At 41.2% G+C, this 17,015-nt stretch overlaps 1 protein-coding gene across 3 annotated transcripts; it reads right to left on the bottom strand.

Annotated features, from left to right (window-relative positions):
* Nucleotides 1-1,824: 1,824 nt before the first annotated feature.
* Nucleotides 1,825-6,713, bottom strand: LOC109875915 (uncharacterized). 3 transcript variants are annotated; one of them, XR_004206220.1, is made up of 6 exons: nt 6,125-6,713; nt 3,553-3,652; nt 2,741-3,397; nt 2,636-2,675; nt 2,296-2,496; nt 1,825-2,163 (listed from the first exon to the last, which is right to left on the bottom strand). XR_004206220.1 is itself a non-coding variant. In XM_031809635.1 (4 exons), exon 1 carries the CDS (start codon nt 5,630-5,632, stop codon nt 3,890-3,892), a length of 1,743 nt encoding a protein of 580 aa, XP_031665495.1. In that variant the 5' UTR covers nt 5,633-6,135; the 3' UTR covers nt 1,825-2,163; nt 2,296-2,496; nt 2,636-3,397; nt 3,553-3,889. The 3 variants fall into 3 exon arrangements, 1 of the variants encoding a protein (XP_031665495.1); XR_004206219.1 differs by lacking the exon at nt 2,636-2,675 and having other exon boundaries at nt 6,125-6,706; XM_031809635.1 differs by having other exon boundaries at nt 2,636-3,397; nt 3,553-6,135.
* Between the last annotated feature and the right edge of the window lie 10,302 nt (nt 6,714-17,015).

Raw genomic sequence — 17,015 nt, 5'->3', positions numbered from 1 at the left:
ATAAGAATTTGTTCTTAACCGTCTTGCCTAGTTTAAGGTTAAATAAAATAAATACTGTTGATTGCGAAGATGGAGGCCTTTTTCATTGAAGTGAAACAACAGTCAGAGAAAAACAGTATGTCTATACTAAAAGTCAGAGAAAAACAGTATGTCTATACTAAAAGTCAGAGAAAAACAGTATGTCTATACTAAAAGTCAGAGAAAAACAGTATGTCTATACTAAAAGTCAGAGAAAAACAGTATGTCTATACTAAAAGTCAGAGAAAAACAGTATGTCTATACTAAAAGTCAGAGAAAAACAGTATGTCTATACTAAAAGTCAGAGAAAAACAGTATGTCTATACTAAAAGTCAGAGAAAAACAGTATGTCTATACTAAAAGTCAGAGAAAAACAGTATGTCTATACTAAAAGTCAGAGAAAAACAGTATGTCTATACTAAAAGTCAGAGAAAAACAGTATGTCTATACTAAAAGTCAGAGAAAAACAGTATGCCTATACTAAAAGTTTTGATATTGTAGTGGACTAAGATGAGAAGAATATATGCTACTGTACAACTCCCTATTCAGGTAGGATGCAATTTTGGAACTTAAATGTAATTATAATAATTTTATGCCTTCTATGCACCATTGTCCCTCAAACTGTTTTGTCGTTTTTATTGTAAGCCTGTTTATTAATCCATACCAGTTCTTTAAATATGCAAAACCTGTTTTATTTGATTCTGATGAGACTAATTAATTCTGCCATATAGCCTGTTCAAAACTTTTTTGAAGGTTTAAACCAGTTCGCAAGTGTTTCACTTCATTCTGTTGAGCCATTGTCTTTGGCCAAATTGAGTTCCATCTGTAATGCTGTGTTTGCCGCAATATAATAGCCTGTTTGTATTTTACCTAGAAACAATGGCATGGCTTACTTTTGATATTACCCTAATAAGTTTAGAAACTTTTGTTGAAGGTTTAGTGTGATTTGTGGTTATTATTAAGCTTTAGCTACTACAAGCCTATGATATGAAAGCATTGTGCCCCGGTGCTCCAACAGTTGAACTTGAGGTGATGAATAATGTTTCAGGTCTACCAGAGTTACTCTTATAATCTAACTATAATAATACTTATTTTTATACAAAATATTCTGGGCTAGGCCTAAATTTCTCTTGATTTATATAGGCTATATATTTAAATGTTAAAATCATTCAGTGAACACCTAAGCATACGCAATGCCCTGATGCATTTAGTGCTCAAATCTGACAGCTGAACCATAAACTGGAAAATTATTGTTTTAGGAAAGTAACCTAAAAACCTTGGCGCTACCTGTGCCAAGCCGGATCTGAATGCATATGGATATCCAGTAAATTAAAATCTTCCCAGTCACGTTGTCCAAATGTTCCTAAATGTAGAATATTCACATGAAAATCAGTCGCCAATTGGATGGAAACCTAACAACACCCTAAAAGGGGATTCCTAGTCAGTTGTACAACAAGGCATTCAACTGAAATGTGTGTTCCTCATTTAGCCCAACCCCTCTGAATCACAGGTGCTGCCTTAATCGACATCCACACCCTAAATACTCTGGCAAGTGCTAGCTAACACTAGTCCAGTGTCACTTTGATTATGCCTGCACATCATGGTTACCCAGCAGCACCAAACATCTAAAGAATAAGCTAAAGACTAGAGTTAAGAAATTGCCCATTCTTCTCAGTCCAAGGAGGAGGGTAAATGGGAGAGGTTGCTGGGTGAGAGGAGGAGTGGGCAGGGGTGTGTGTCAACAATGCATATTAAGCAGCCATGTGCTTTGAGCACCAGGTCAAAGAGTGATGACAGACACAGAAGCCCAGTCTAGGAGTTTTAATGATGAACCAGAGTTTACATTGGGAAACAGGATGAAAGAGAATTATTGCAATGTAAATCCAATAAACATTCAATAATGTCAGCAATCTCTACACACAAAATAACACACCATAATTCCTCTTATTGGCATTAACATTACAACACCAACTAGGCTTATCCCTCGCTGATGGCCAGTCTGCCAGAATGAGAGCCCACCTGCTCTTCTTGACGACGGCAGACTGTGGCGCTCGGATGGATTTGACAGAGCTGACTGAGTTTGCCTCCACCAAACGGCTGGTGCCCGGCCAATTTGCAGGGCCCGAGTTGAGTCCGAGAAGGCAACTGAAACAGAGGAGATAAATATTTAATGAACAAGGAAAAATAATGATAGCCATCGCCTGACCTTCATATGCATTTAATGTAGCGGCAGGCAATATAATTGTCAGGTGGAGGACATGAACACTAACAACATACCGTTGGCGAGACTCTATTCCAAGGATAATGGACTTCTTCCCCGTCGCTGCCTTGAACCGCCCCTGAATGATCCCCTCCTGGCGTCGGGCAGGGTAGATCAAGCGCTGCTTGTCGAAGTCTGGCAGCACCAGCCACAGTGCCACCAGACCGTCTACCCTGCGGTCCGACAGCCCCTGACGGTTCCTCACCCCCACCAAGGCCCTGGTAACATTTCAAGTTAACTTTATTTTTTTTTAAGTCCTGTTTAGTGAATGATTACTGCAAGTATTAATGTTTAGGCCATGAAACTTTGTGTATGCTAATTTAGAAACCATGACCTAATCAGATAAGAGGAAATTACCATGGATCAGAGATCAGGGTCAGTCCCAGAAGATGGATAGCTAAACAAAGAGAAAAAGTCATCGGAGTCATACAACATATAACACAAAAGGTAAATTATAATTACCTCTGAATCAGAGGAGTGGTCAGGGTGAGGAGAATCGTGGCAATCAGGGGCCTCAGGAGAGCTTCTGTCTTCAGGGGCGGTGGGACTGGATGGCCCAGACCTGGGTGCGTCAGCGGGGTCCCCTGGGTCAGACCTTCAGATCGGTGAACTGCCGCCCAGTGCCCAAGGCCAGAAACTGCTCGCACTCGCCGAGGTGCCGTATACAACTCCGCTTCCAGGACTCGCTGTGACTTTCACACAGCTTGCTGTAGGTCTGTGATGCACTGTCAACATTGCTGGGAACTGACAGAGGTGCCGAGTATCCAGCTGATTAACAAGGTCCCGTGACCACCCCGCGACCTTCTTCTTACACCGACCACAATCCAGGTACTCAGTGGCCATGAGATACCAGCAGTCGATGTCCAAGACCCTCTGGATGGTCTTGTAGAGCCCAGCCTTGCATAGGGTGCCTCCGCATCCAAAGGAACAGCTGACATCCGAAGAAGGGGTTCGGGATGCGGGCGGCTGATTGTAGAGCGGCCCGCATTGGGGAGGCGGGTGGCTGGGGAGGCGTCCACCACGTAACCAGGTCAGTGGTGAGTGTCGACCTCCCAAAGTCGACCTCCACCACTGCTGCTCCTTGGTGAGAGATGAACGCCAACTCTCTGGAAGCAGCAGCTGAGTGAGAGTAGAGAATGGGGGGAAGGGCTGGTAATGGTAATGTTTCAGAGAAACGGACAGGGAGAGAGTATGCAGGAGACAAGACAACTGTGTAGAATGGCATACTGTTTAATATCTTAACTGTGTGGTGTCATTACAGTTGATGAATTTACCTCAGCACTTTCTGAGGCGGGCCTTGGAGGCAGGAAGGACTGACGGGGCAAATCCTCCTCTGCGCTCTGCCCCAGTGGGAGGGGACCTGTAGGGCTACGGCTTTTGCAGTGACACAGAGTTGAATGAATGAATAAATGAAATAAATGCACGCATGCATGAATGAATGCATATTACAAATTTAGATTACATTGATTAGATTAATAGCATATTCCAACATTCCCACAAGAATATGAATAATTAATAGGATGTAACAAAATAATGAAATGACTGTTGGTCAAGTTTGAGAGTAAAACTGAAATGAAATTAGTGATTAAAATGGAAAAATGAAACTCATGATTACGTGACATACAGGATGACAGATACATGCAGGATGACAGCTACATGCAGGATGACAGCTACATGCAGGATGACAGCTACATGCAGGATGTCAGCTACATGCAGGATGTCAGCTACATGCAGGATGTCAGCTACATGCAGGATGACAGCTACATGCAGGATGACAGCTACATGCAGGATGACAGCTACATGCAGGATGTCAGCTACATGCAGGATGTCAGCTACATGCAGGATGTCAGCTACATGCAGGATGACAGATACATGCAGGATGACAGCTACATGCAGGATGACAGCTACATGCAGGATGACAGATACATGCAGGATGACAGATACATGCAGGATGACAGATACATGCAGGATGACAGATACATGCAGGATGTCAGCTACATGCACGATGTCAGCTACATGCACGATGTCAGCTACATGCAGGATGACAGCTACATGCAGGATGACAGCTACATACAGGATGACAGCTACATACAGGATGACAGCTACATACAGGATGACAGATGCATGCAGGATGACAGCTACATGCAGGATGACAGCTACATGCAGGATGACAGCTACATGCAGGATGACAGCTACATACAGGATGACAGCTACATACAGGATGACAGCTACATACAGGATGACAGATGCATGCAGGATGACAGCTACATGCAGGATGACAGCTACATGCAGGATGACAGCTGCGTGCAGGATGACAGCTACATGCAGGATGACAGCTACATGCAGGATGACAGCTACATGCAGGATGACAGATACATGCAGGATGACAGATACATGCAGGATGACAGCTACATGCAGGATGACAGCTACATGCAGGATGACAGATACATGCAGGACATGCAGGATGACAGCTACATGCAGGATGACAGATACATGCAGGATGACAGCTACATGCAGGATGACAGATACATGCAGGATGACAGATACATGCAGGATGTCAGCTACATGCACGATGTCAGCTACATGCACGATGTCAGCTACATGCAGGATGACAGCTACATGCAGGATGACAGCTACATACAGGATGACAGCTACATACAGGATGACAGCTACATACAGGATGACAGATGCATGCAGGATGACAGCTACATGCAGGATGACAGCTACATGCAGGATGACAGCTACATGCAGGATGACAGCTACATACAGGATGACAGCTACATACAGGATGACAGCTACATACAGGATGACAGATGCATGCAGGATGACAGCTACATGCAGGATGACAGCTACATGCAGGATGACAGCTACATGCAGGATGACAGCTGCGTGCAGGATGACAGCTACATGCAGGATGACAGCTACATGCAGGATGACAGCTACATGCAGGATGACAGATACATGCAGGATGACAGATACATGCAGGACATGCAGGATGACAGATATATGCAGGATGACAGCTACATCCAGGATGACAGATACATACAGGATGACAGCTAGATGCAGGATGACAGATACATACAGGATGACAGCTAGATACAGGATGACAGCTAGATGCAGGATGACTGATACATACAGGATGACAGATACATACAGGATGACAGCTAGATGCAGGATGACAGCTAGATGCAGGATGACAGCTAGATGCAGGATGACAGATACATGCAGGATGACAGATACATGCAGGATGACAACTACATGCCGGATGACAGCTACATGCAGGATGACAGATACTGAATACATATCAGAACGTATCAAATGTCCTTTGTCAATTAATAGTGACATCAAAAACATGCCTATGCCAGCAGCTGTTTGACCAGCTCTGCGTCCGAAAGGATTATTACTTCATATGCAGTTTATTTCAGTTTACAAAGAAAGACGCCCCAATGACCATCAGGTTGTCACATTGCATAGAATGCATTCAAATACATACACTTCAAACGCATGCCATCAAAAAACGAAAGAAAATAGTCAATTAAATAGTATAGAATTCCAACTTTGAGTTGATATAAATGTTAGCTAAGGTTTTACAGGGTTGTCAGCGGTCAAATAAAGTTTGTGAGCATTGTAAACCTTGTTAGGTAATGCTAACATGCCTGCGCAGCGCCACCCTATACTATATTTACAGTAGCTAGCGATCCACTAACGTCATTAAAATATACATTTTTGGTAGCCCCTGTAGTCAAACAAGTCGGTTGGCTAGACGTGTTATTGTCATATTTCATCACATTTAGTCGTCGATGTTACATTCATTGCAAATGAAGCACATTTCCCTCATATACTCACCAGGTATCGTCAATGGCTGCGCAAAAAAGATTTTGTGACGAAGTGATGTTCCGAAAATGTCGGAGGTACATGATAGGCTTAAAACCAGTTGGAACAACAAGTTAGGCTCTATTTATTTTACTAACAGTAACATGCAAAACATACGTATTTTTTTGTTTTGTTTACGTTTTAAAGTCTCTAAATAGTTTTCCAAATCAGATTTTGAAAAATTAAGAAAAGGAGCTTTTTCTTCATACATTTTCATTTGTGTTTGAAAGATTTTCCCAATTAAATAAAGAGATTTATGACATACTCATGTTCAATTGTGGAATCAGTGTAGTAAAATAATATGTCAAACTTAGAAATGTCAATGGTTGTATGCAATTTGAGGCCAATATATAGTTTTACATCAGTCCAGAACACTTCACTATATAAACAATGACAGAATAAGTGTTCAATCGATTCAGTTTCTAGTTCACAAGAACTGCATTCACTGGTAACATCAGGTATATATTTAGAAATCAAGCTATTACACGGATAGAATCTATGGATAATCTGAAAAAAGATCTCCTTTACTTTATTGGTTATCATACATTAATGTGGAGTGAGCCAAGCACGGCGCCAGTTTACATCAAACGATGAAGCCCAACAAAATATCGCAGAGGGAATAGACTTTCTGTAGAAAATATCCCTTAATAAATGATTGTTGAATTTCGTATCTAGCAGACCAATGCCATTCACCTGGATATCGCTTACAATCGGAGATATTCCAAAATATGCATTATTCTGAAGTAAAGTTTTTATCCCACTAGGTTTAGCCCTAATAACAGTGTCATATTCCATGCTTGAAACCTCATAAATTATCTCCGTGTAAATAGATTCCCACTAATATTAACTAATTGGCTGACAAGGACAATGTTTTTCGAGAGCATTTATGGTTAAATAACATCTTGTTTCTATGTAATATCGACCCATTGTTCCATATAAAACATTTATAAGGTGAAAAGTTGTGTTTATACAACAAAGCCCAGCACATTAAAGCCTGCTTGTGAAAAGCTGCCAATTTCACAGGAAGTTTACCCACAAGTTTTCGAGTTGCTGTGCGTTTTGTTGCCAACCTATTTTGCTACCTGACAACTTTACGGTTTTTACTTTTTAATTACCATTTATATTTTTGTTTTTTTCCCTCAACTTTTTCACTCCGGACGCTTTATCTGGACACGGTTCGTCAGGACCTCCAACAGCCGAAGCTAAGTTGTAACATTAACATGATGCCTCCTAATTGCAGTCGCTGTACTCATAATATACAGGAGAACGATCGCCTTACCGCGAGGACAGCTGTGCTGCAAGCCCAGCTTCAGACGCAATCATTAGGCAAGGGTAATTTCAGTGTAGGAAAGGATGAAACAGCGTCTGTGCCACCAGTAAGGACAGATAGTAACATTAGTATAAATCCCCTCGCACGGTCCCCGCAGCCGGAGAACTTTCTCATGGTTTCTGGAGGGAAATGCTGTAGGAACGCTCAACCGGTGTCGCTCATTCAGCCGACAGAAACTGTCAACCCGTTTTCCCCATTAAGCAGCGAGTCGGAGTCAGAGGCCGAGTCTTCTCTGGTCTCTACTCCTCCCGTTACGGGGTCTGAGACACCGAAGCTTCCCACCATTAGCTCTGACAAATTGAAAACTCTAGTCATTGGCGACTCCATTACCCGCAGTATTAGACTTCAAACGAATCATCCAGCGATCATACACTGTTTACCAGGGGGCAGGGCTACCAACGTTAAGGATAATCTGAAGATGGTGCTGGCTAAAGCTAAAACTGGCGAGTGTAGAGAGTATAGAGATATTGTTATCCACGTCGGCACCAACGATGTTAGGATGAAACAGTCAGATATCACCAAGCGCAACATAGCTTCTGCGTGTAAATCAGCTAGAAAGATGTGTCGGCATCGAGTAATTGTCTCTGGCCCACTCCCAGTTAGGGGGAGTGATGAGCTCTACAGCAGAGTCTCACAACTCAATCGCTGGTTGAAAACTGTTTTCTGCCCCTCCCAAAAGATATAATTTGTAGATAATTGGCCCTCTTCCTGGGACTCACCCACAAACAGGACCAAGCCTGACCTGCTGAGGAGTGACGGACTCCATCCTAGCTGGAGGGGTGCTCTCATCTTATCTACCAACATAGACAGGGCTCTAACTCCTCTAGCTCCACAATGAAATAGGGTGCAGGCCAGGCAGCAGGCTGTTAGCCAGCCTGCCAGCATAGTGGAATCTGCCACTAGCACAGTCAGTGTAGTCAGCTCAGCTATCACCATTGAGACCGTGTCTGTGCCTCGACCTAAGTTGGGCAAAACTAAACATGGCGGTGTTCGCCTTAGCAATCTCACTAGGATAAAGACCACCTCCATTCCTGTCATTATTGAAAGAGATCATGATACCTCACATCTCAAAATAGGGCTACTTAATGTTAGATCCCTTACTTCAAAGGCAATTATAGTCAATGAACTAATCACTGATCATAATCTTGATGTGATTGGCCTGACTGAAAACATGGCTTAAGCCTGATGAATTTACTGTGTTAAATGAGGCCTCACCTCCTGGCTACACTAGTGACCATATCCCCGGTGCATCCCGCAAAAGCGGAGGTGTTGCTAACATTTACGATAGCAAATTTCAATTTACAAAAAAAATTATGACGTTTTCGTCTTTTGAGCTTCTAGTCATGAAATCTATGCAGCCTACTCAATCACTTTTTATAGCTACTGTTTACAGGCCTCCTGGGCCATATACAGCGTTCCTCACTGAGTTCCCTGAATTCCTATCGGACCTTGTAGTCATAGCAGATAATATTCACATTTTTGGTGACTTTAATATTCACATGGAAAAGTCCACAGACCCACTCCAAAAGGCTTTCATCATCGACCCAGTGGGTTTTGTCCAACATGTCTCTGGACCCACTCACGGTCACAGTCATACTCTGGACCTAGTTTTGTCCCATGGAATAAATGTTGTGGATCTTAATGTTTTTCCTCATAATCCTGGACTATCGGACCACCATTTTATTACGTTTGCAATTGCAACAAATAATCTGCTCAGACCCCAACCAAGGAACATCAAAAGTCGTGCTATAAATTCACAGACAACACAAAGATTCCTTGATGTCCTTCCAGATTCCCTCTGTCTACCCAAGGACGCCAGAGGACAAAAATCAGTTAACCACCTAACTGAGGAACTCAATTTAACCTTGCGCAATACCCTAGATGCAGTTGCACCCCGAAAAACTAAAAACATTTCTCATAAGAAACTAGCTCCCTGGTACACAGAAAATACCCGAGCTCTGAAGCAAGCTTCCAGAAAATTGGAAAGGAAATGGCGCCACACCAAACTGGAAGTCTTCCGACTAGCTTGGAAAGACAGTACCGTGCAGTACCGAAGAGCCCTTACTGCTGCTCGATCATCCTATTTTTCTAACTTAATTGAGGAAAATAAGAACAATCCGAAATTCCTTTTTGATACTGTCGCAAAGCTAACTAAAAAGCAGCATTCCCCAAGAGAGGATGACTTTCACTTTAGCAGTGATAAATTCATGAACTTCTTTGAGGAAAAGATTATGATTATTAGAAAGCAAATTACGGACTCCTCTTTAAATCTGCGTATTCCTTCAAAGCTCAGTTGTCCTGAGTCTGCACAACTCTGCCAGGACCTAGGATCAAGAGAGACGCTCAAGTGTTTTAGTACTATATCTCTTGACACAATGATGAAAATAATCATGGCCTCTAAACCTTCAAGCTGCATACTGGACCCTATTCCAACTAAACTACTGAAAGAGCAGCTTCCTGTGCTTGGCCCTCCTATGTTGAACATAATAAACGGCTCTCTATCCACCGGATGTGTACCAAACTCACTAAAAGTGGCAGTAATAAAGCCTCTCTTGAAAAAGCCAAACCTTGACCCAGAAAATATAAAAAACTATCGGCCTATATCAAATCTTCCATTCCTCTCAAAAATGTTTGAAAAGGCTGTTGCGCAGCAACTCACTGACGTTCATCAATCAGATCATTCAAGCAAGATTTGAACCTTTATGCAAAGATTAAGGCTATAATTGTGTAGTCGTTATTTAGGAGTGTGATTGGATGCCAATTATCAATATTTAAGAGATCCTTGTGTGGTTTATGTATGAGAGTAATAACCCCTTGCTTCAGAGAGGCAGGTAGTTCTCCCTTCTTTATAGCCTCCTTAAAGGTTTCAAGTAAAGATTGTGCTATTTCTTCAGAGAAGGTGCTGTACAATCCAGAGGTTAATCCATCACAACCTGGAGATTTGTAATTTTTTATCTGAGCAACCCCGTACTGGATGCCCATAATGGATAAATCTAGACAACAAGACCGATTGAATTCTTCACTAACCGAATTAACATTCTCGATAGAATCAAGGAGATCCTTAGAGTCACTCAAATTGTTATCTAAGGAGTAAAGATTCTCATAAAATTGAGTGGTAAAGTCTGATAACAACTCTCTATCCTCAGTGGTAACCCCATTAATCTGAGTGGTCTGATAACAACTCTATATCCTCAGTGGTAACCCCAATAATCTGAGTAGTCTGATAACAACTCTCTATCCTCAGTGGTAACCCCATTAATCTTAGTGGTCTGATGACAACTCTCTATCCTCAGTGGTAACCCCATTAACCTGAGTGGTCTGATAACAACTCTCTATCCTCAGTGGTAACCCCATTAAATCTTAAGTTTCCAAAGTGTGTTGAGTTCCCCTCTCCTCTTTTCCAAATTAAGAAAGTATCTATTCTTTTCGCCTTTTTCAAGCCATTGTTTTCTTGATCTTATGAAAGCTCCTCTGGCTTTTTCCTATACAATGTATCTAGTTGATCCTGTAAATCATTCAATTTAGCTTTCTCATTAAAATCAAAATGCTCAATCTCTGTGATATCCGCAATTGTCTTAGAGAGTTCAGATACCTCACATCTCCTTCTTAAAGCAAGCTGTTTTCCATAAGTATTACAGGCTGAGGGGATTTTACATTTCAGCAGTTCCCAATATTTCCCAAATTCTGCATTAGATGTAACTAAACTCAAATAAACATAAATTAGATTCTTAACCACATTTTTTAACTCATCATGCAATGCCTTTTCAGCGGAATGTTGTCGAGGCTAGCCGTAAAATTTCCAATAACCACCAGAGTATTTCTTACCATCATTACTACACATTCTTACAGTCAACCATATGACTTCATGATCTGTCAGGACTGCAGGTGTTACGCCCCTGAAAAAGGGGAGAAATAATCACGAGAGTGATACGGTCTTGTTTCCTCAATAATAACTTTTTGTGCAATCCATTTTACAAAAGTAACACATTTTACAGAACAACAGATCCATGGGAAATAGATAGTTTAGGGTACAAGGCTTATTCAAGTCACAACAGTATACACTGTAATTCACTGAAACAGATAAGTTATTTGGAGGACTAGAACAGTATCCATATACATTACACAACACAAATAATCTGTGGTTGATGACCACTACTAGCCAATGTCCATTGGAGTCCATTTGAGTGAACACAAATTTCCCTTTGAAATTGTGTGCTAAAATTGCAACCCCAGCTGAATGATTTGTCCCGTGGGCCCAAAAAAATGACATTGCCCCACTGATTATTCCAATAATTATAGTCCTCTTTGCATGAACGTGTTTCTTTAACAAATACAGTTAAATTGCAGTCCTTACAAAACAACAAAAAGCTTTTCTCTTCAACAGGTTTCGTATCCCCCTGGCATTGATTGACAAACTTCAAGTCCATATCTATTGAATAGAAAGAAAAATCCTATGCAATTTCAACTCTACCCTCTATAAAAAGTTGCTTCATATATGTATTTACAGAGGTCTTAACTTGTAAACAGTAACACCATAATTCAAAACTAGAACGCTCAGTTTGCAGTGGGGAAGGAGCTACCTTGTAAACCTACCGACAGAACAAATCACCACAGTCGTATTTCTTTTCCGTGGTGAAAAAGGCTCTGATTCCCCTGTAGTATCCACCCTTTCCTCGATTTCAGGCCTGTTGTACAAGAGGCCACAATTTTGCCTTTGTTGCCTTGTCTGCTGCAGTCAAGTCCTCACCGAATCTAAACTTTCTCTCTTTCAGAAAGGAGCTTTCCTTTGCTTTCTTCCAAACTGCATCTCTCGCTGTGCGAAAAGCAAACTGGATGATGATCGAGCGGCTGACGATGGCATCAAGTTTCTTCCCAATACGATGAGCGACATCCACATCCATATATCCATCAGGGAAGTCCGGTGCCACACGGTTACAGATGTCTCTTACTAAGCACTTCACATCCTCATCCTGGTTCTTGGGGACACCGTAAAGCCGTAGCCCCCACCTTCTCTGGTATCGCTCTGCTTCCGATAACTGCTCTTGCATGTCTGCGATGGTCTTCTCCTGTGCAGTGAATTTCTCAGAAGTAGCAGTGTTTTCAAGTTTAAGCTCTTTGATACTCTCGTATGCATGATTCAGAGAGGTCTCGAGGTCAACTATTGTTTTCTGTGTTTTCACGTATCATTTTCTCCAGCCCATCGGCTCTTACGTTAATCTTTGCAGAGACAGCATCGATTATGTTGACCTGTAGTTCGCGCAAAAGACACAGAAATAATTGTCTTTTGGGTGCAGGTCTATTGACTGTTTATTCAGAATCAACCGAATGTCCAGAATCCTCCATTTCATCTCCTGAGGAGTCAGGTGGTGTTTTTTCTCCAAGTGCTCAGTTAGCAACTGCCTTCTCCTCCCTTTGCTCTTTCTCACATTTTTTTCTTCCATTTCTCAAAGTTTCAGATCAAATTAGCGGTCGACTAAGTGTTGTTCTCTATTGTGTTTACTATAAACCAAGTTCTGTTACATTTAAGTAAGTTTGAGAGGGATAAAAGTTAAGGTTACTCGGAGCGAGCTGCCATCTTCCTGGAACCCCAAGCTCTTCATTGACGGGTTTTTGCTCTCTTTCTCTAAATTGGAACAAGCTGAAGCAACAATCCCGGTATTTCCCGCCGAAACCGGAAGAGTCATTCTAAAATTGTAAAGCATATATTGTCTGGATTTGATTAGAGCTTTGATTGGCACAAAAATGAAAGTCTGATGCTACCTGAGCATGATGAGCCATACATTAAATACATTTAATGAACCCTACATTAAAATACATTTTATGAGGCCAAGCCCCAAAAGACCAAATGAGTGTGCACATCACACACGACAGAAAAACATAAAAGCCCATACATGTAGCTATGTTAAAATAAGGTGACACCCGAGAGACAGATGGAGATGTGTAAATTAGATGCACATTCAGTCCTTTGTTACTGTAGCATATGCTGCACCAAATGTAGGGACCACAATGGAGTCCCAGTCTTCATTGTGTAATCCCAGTCACTTTTAAAATTATGTATATATGTAAATATATATATGTATATATACACGTGTCTTTTTTTCTGACAAATAAAATCAATCAATCAACCCAAACTGTGCAGTGGCAATTTGATGAATGGAAAGAGACATCTGTTACAAAACACACAAACCTTTAATGACATTCAGATATTGTCAAGCCAAGCCTTCGATACTAGGTAAGCCTACTAGGTAGGGAGGAATGTATTTTCTGTTTGTTGAGATTGACAGTCTGTTGAAAATGCAAACCATAATATTGAAGTGCCCGAAGTTGGTAGGTTTTGTTTATTGGTTGTGTGGTTCATTGGCACAGAAACCTGTTGGTGGAAAATGTGTTGCATATATTTTATATAATTCTAAATATTCATCAAAATGTTGAAAATCTGATGTCCCCCTAGCTGATCATTGTCTGCAACCGTCTCTGATATTAGCGGCTTGTGTCTTTTTTTAATAATGAGGAATATTTCACTTTCTCTGCTCATAGGAGTAAGAACAGGAATTGGTGCATGACGCAGAAATAACGCATGAGTTTCCCCATCAGCTGGAAGACTGTGTCCCCTTTTCGCAGAAGAGGGTACGTGGAGTGGTAAGTGCCAGAATTAAGCCTAGACAACCGTACCACCGTGTGGCTGTCGCCTACCATTGAACATCTGACTGAAATGACATGACCTAATACCAACTCCTTACTAAAGTCTGCGTGATGCCTGCATGTAAATAAACCTAGGCAACAGTACCACCGTGTGACTGTTGCCTACCATTGAACATGTAACTACAGTGGTTCTTCCTTATGCCGCGACCGTTAGTGGAAGATGGTGGCATTCTGTCATTGCATCACACTATCACAAGGGGGAGTTAGAACGCTGATCTATCGGTAGTCTAAACTGTGACAATTAATGGAGGTGTTTTCAGTCTGAGAGTCTCTCCTCTGGAACTAGAGTTCTGCATCAGGCAACAACAACAAAAACAGTTGGTGGTCCTGGGGTTAAGAGAGAACTTGGGCAAATACAACGAGGGAATTTCACTTGACATGTGGACTGACAATTTTTGAAAAATAGGCATGCTGGGCTTTTGTTATCTCTCCCTCTAAAATCAAATAAATCATTCTAAATAACAAGCTGGCTTTATTTACAAATTAGTAAGAATGTCTCACCCCATGTTCAAGAAGGGCCTTTTCCCTTAATTCAGATTACAAATAGCTCACTTTCGGTTATATGAAACAAAATAATCGCCAAAATATTGTCGTTTTTTAAACAAGCCATATAAAGTTGGTTGCAATATCTGTCGGCCCTACATTAAAGACCAAAATTAGTTAAAGAAAATGGTGAAAAATAAAAATATATACCAGTTTAATTTAAACTATATGTCAACTACATTTTTAGCTGCACTTCCCCACAGCTCCAAGTCCAGGGGTAAAACCTTGCTGAGATGATCAATGTATTTCTTGGATTGTTGTATTGTCAGTTTCTCTAGCCAAAACGCCTTGATGTCCTTCACCAGTTCATCTTTGTTAGTGGGCTTGGCAGAGTTACAGATTAATGTTTTCAGTTGATGCCAAAGAAGTTCGATCGGGTTTAAATCAGGAGACCTACATGTCGAGATAAAAAAAAAAAGTATTTTTTGATATACTGTAATACTACCGTAGGCGAGGTGAGTCTCACTAGTGTTGAGGAATGTGCTGTGAAAAAGTATTGTAGGTCTACTTACTCTGCTGGCGTCTTGGCCAAGTTTGTGCCCTCATTTGCAATGCAAATCCAGGCAGCAGTGTGTTTTGGGTAATTGTTTGCAATTGAGAGAGATTGCTCATCATCATAGCTACAGTATATGTTACACCATAATCAAATTAACGACAGTGGGACGTCTGCTATGTACTTATGGCCTATTGTACCCTGGAGTCACACCTTTCCAGTACTCCTCACCCCACCCTAAATCTACCCTTAACACAGTTACCATTAAAAATGATCTGTTTATCTCAGAATTGTATTATTGAGACCAAGGAGAACAGACGGAAAGGACATAGCAAGCCAGCTTCTTTTTATGGTGCTACCCATTCCAGAGGTATGGGCGATAAGGATAGTCAGGCAGAGAATGACACGTTGAAGAGGGTGAGGGTAGAGATGGAGTCACAATCCTTGCCAGGCACGCCTGTGAGCTCTGGAACTCCACCTCTGACAGGCAGAGGCAACAATCTTGGCGGGTTCGTCAGGTCATCGGTTCACCCTGAAATTTCCATTCCTCTTCCTCTTCCAACACCAGAACCTGACAAACTGCTCACCATGAGTGATACCACGAGTGGACACAGAATACCAACTGGGATGGATCACGAGGCATATTTGGCTTACCAGTGTACCTTCGAGTTTTCATCATGAATACGGTGTGTCAGAAGTGATGCAACCCCCCAAAAAACATTAAAGACAGAGTTAATGAGTACTTGAGGTCGCCGATAAAGTCTGGACATGGCCTGCTCTCCCTTATCTAAGGAATTAGGCATACAGTATATGTAGGCTACAGTAAACATCACATTGTCCTGTTCATTTTTGTCATACTGCAATAAACATATGCAATTTGAAACAATATATATTATAATATATATTATATATAATATATAAATATATAAATATATATATTTCTACCACTGTAGATTAGATTTATTTTTTATTTAACCTATATTTAACTAGGCAAGTCAGATGCCGTGCTTTTATTTTTTGACTACATTTCTAGGCGTACAGTAGTGATGGACATTGGTCACAGTCCACGAATTGATGAGCCATTAAGTTGGACAATAGCCAGCCGAAACCCCCATAATAGCTAATTAGTGACTTTGTATCTGGCCATCCACAATTGCAACAACCCCTACAAATATTTAAATGTATTATAATCCACATAATAATACACCCTACAAAAATCCCACAATACATGTGTAAATACATTTGACCTTATCGGTCTATAGAATCATTTGCATAATTGTACTTCTCAACTGTGTCATGGCTGGCCTGTGAGGATCAGGTTAGCATGGATCACAGTTCTACAGAGATATCTCTCCCTCCCACACGACCTCACGTCCATTGTAAATTCTAAAGTAGCCGGCCAACTCCTTTCTGGTCTTTAATGTGAGAGACTTGGATGTCTGTGTGCCTTATGTAGAGTTTACAGCCCAAAACTACAGAACATGAAATGAATTGACTTCAGGACAATAGATTTCATCATCCGAATGTGTGGGAATAAGGATGGATGGAATAGAAAAATGTATGTCTATTTTACGATGTTATTAAAAGTTAAATGAGGATGTCATAATGAAAACAGTTTTCATAAATGTGTATGTGATGTTTAAATACATTATGTTTTGTAGAAAATATTCAGATGAAAGAGAATGTTTTGGTGACAATAAGACTGTGATTTTAGTTGTCTAAACGAGATCATAGTAAATCCTAATACCATGTCTTAGGGACGCCCCAGGGAACCTTTTTTGGATACTATAGGATTC

Source organism: Oncorhynchus kisutch, linkage group LG29 (assembly GCF_002021735.2).
Source record: "Oncorhynchus kisutch isolate 150728-3 linkage group LG29, Okis_V2, whole genome shotgun sequence".
Classification (NCBI taxonomy): Eukaryota; Metazoa; Chordata; class Actinopteri; order Salmoniformes; family Salmonidae; genus Oncorhynchus; species Oncorhynchus kisutch.
Note: the sequence above shows the minus strand (reverse complement) of the source record. Positions and strands in the feature narration are given on the sequence as shown.

Bases quoted from the DNA above. Each gene is read 5' to 3' on its own strand.
- LOC109875915 (XM_031809635.1), bottom strand. From the start codon at position 5,632: ATGTTTTTGATGTCACTATTAATTGACAAAGGACATTTGATACGTTCT.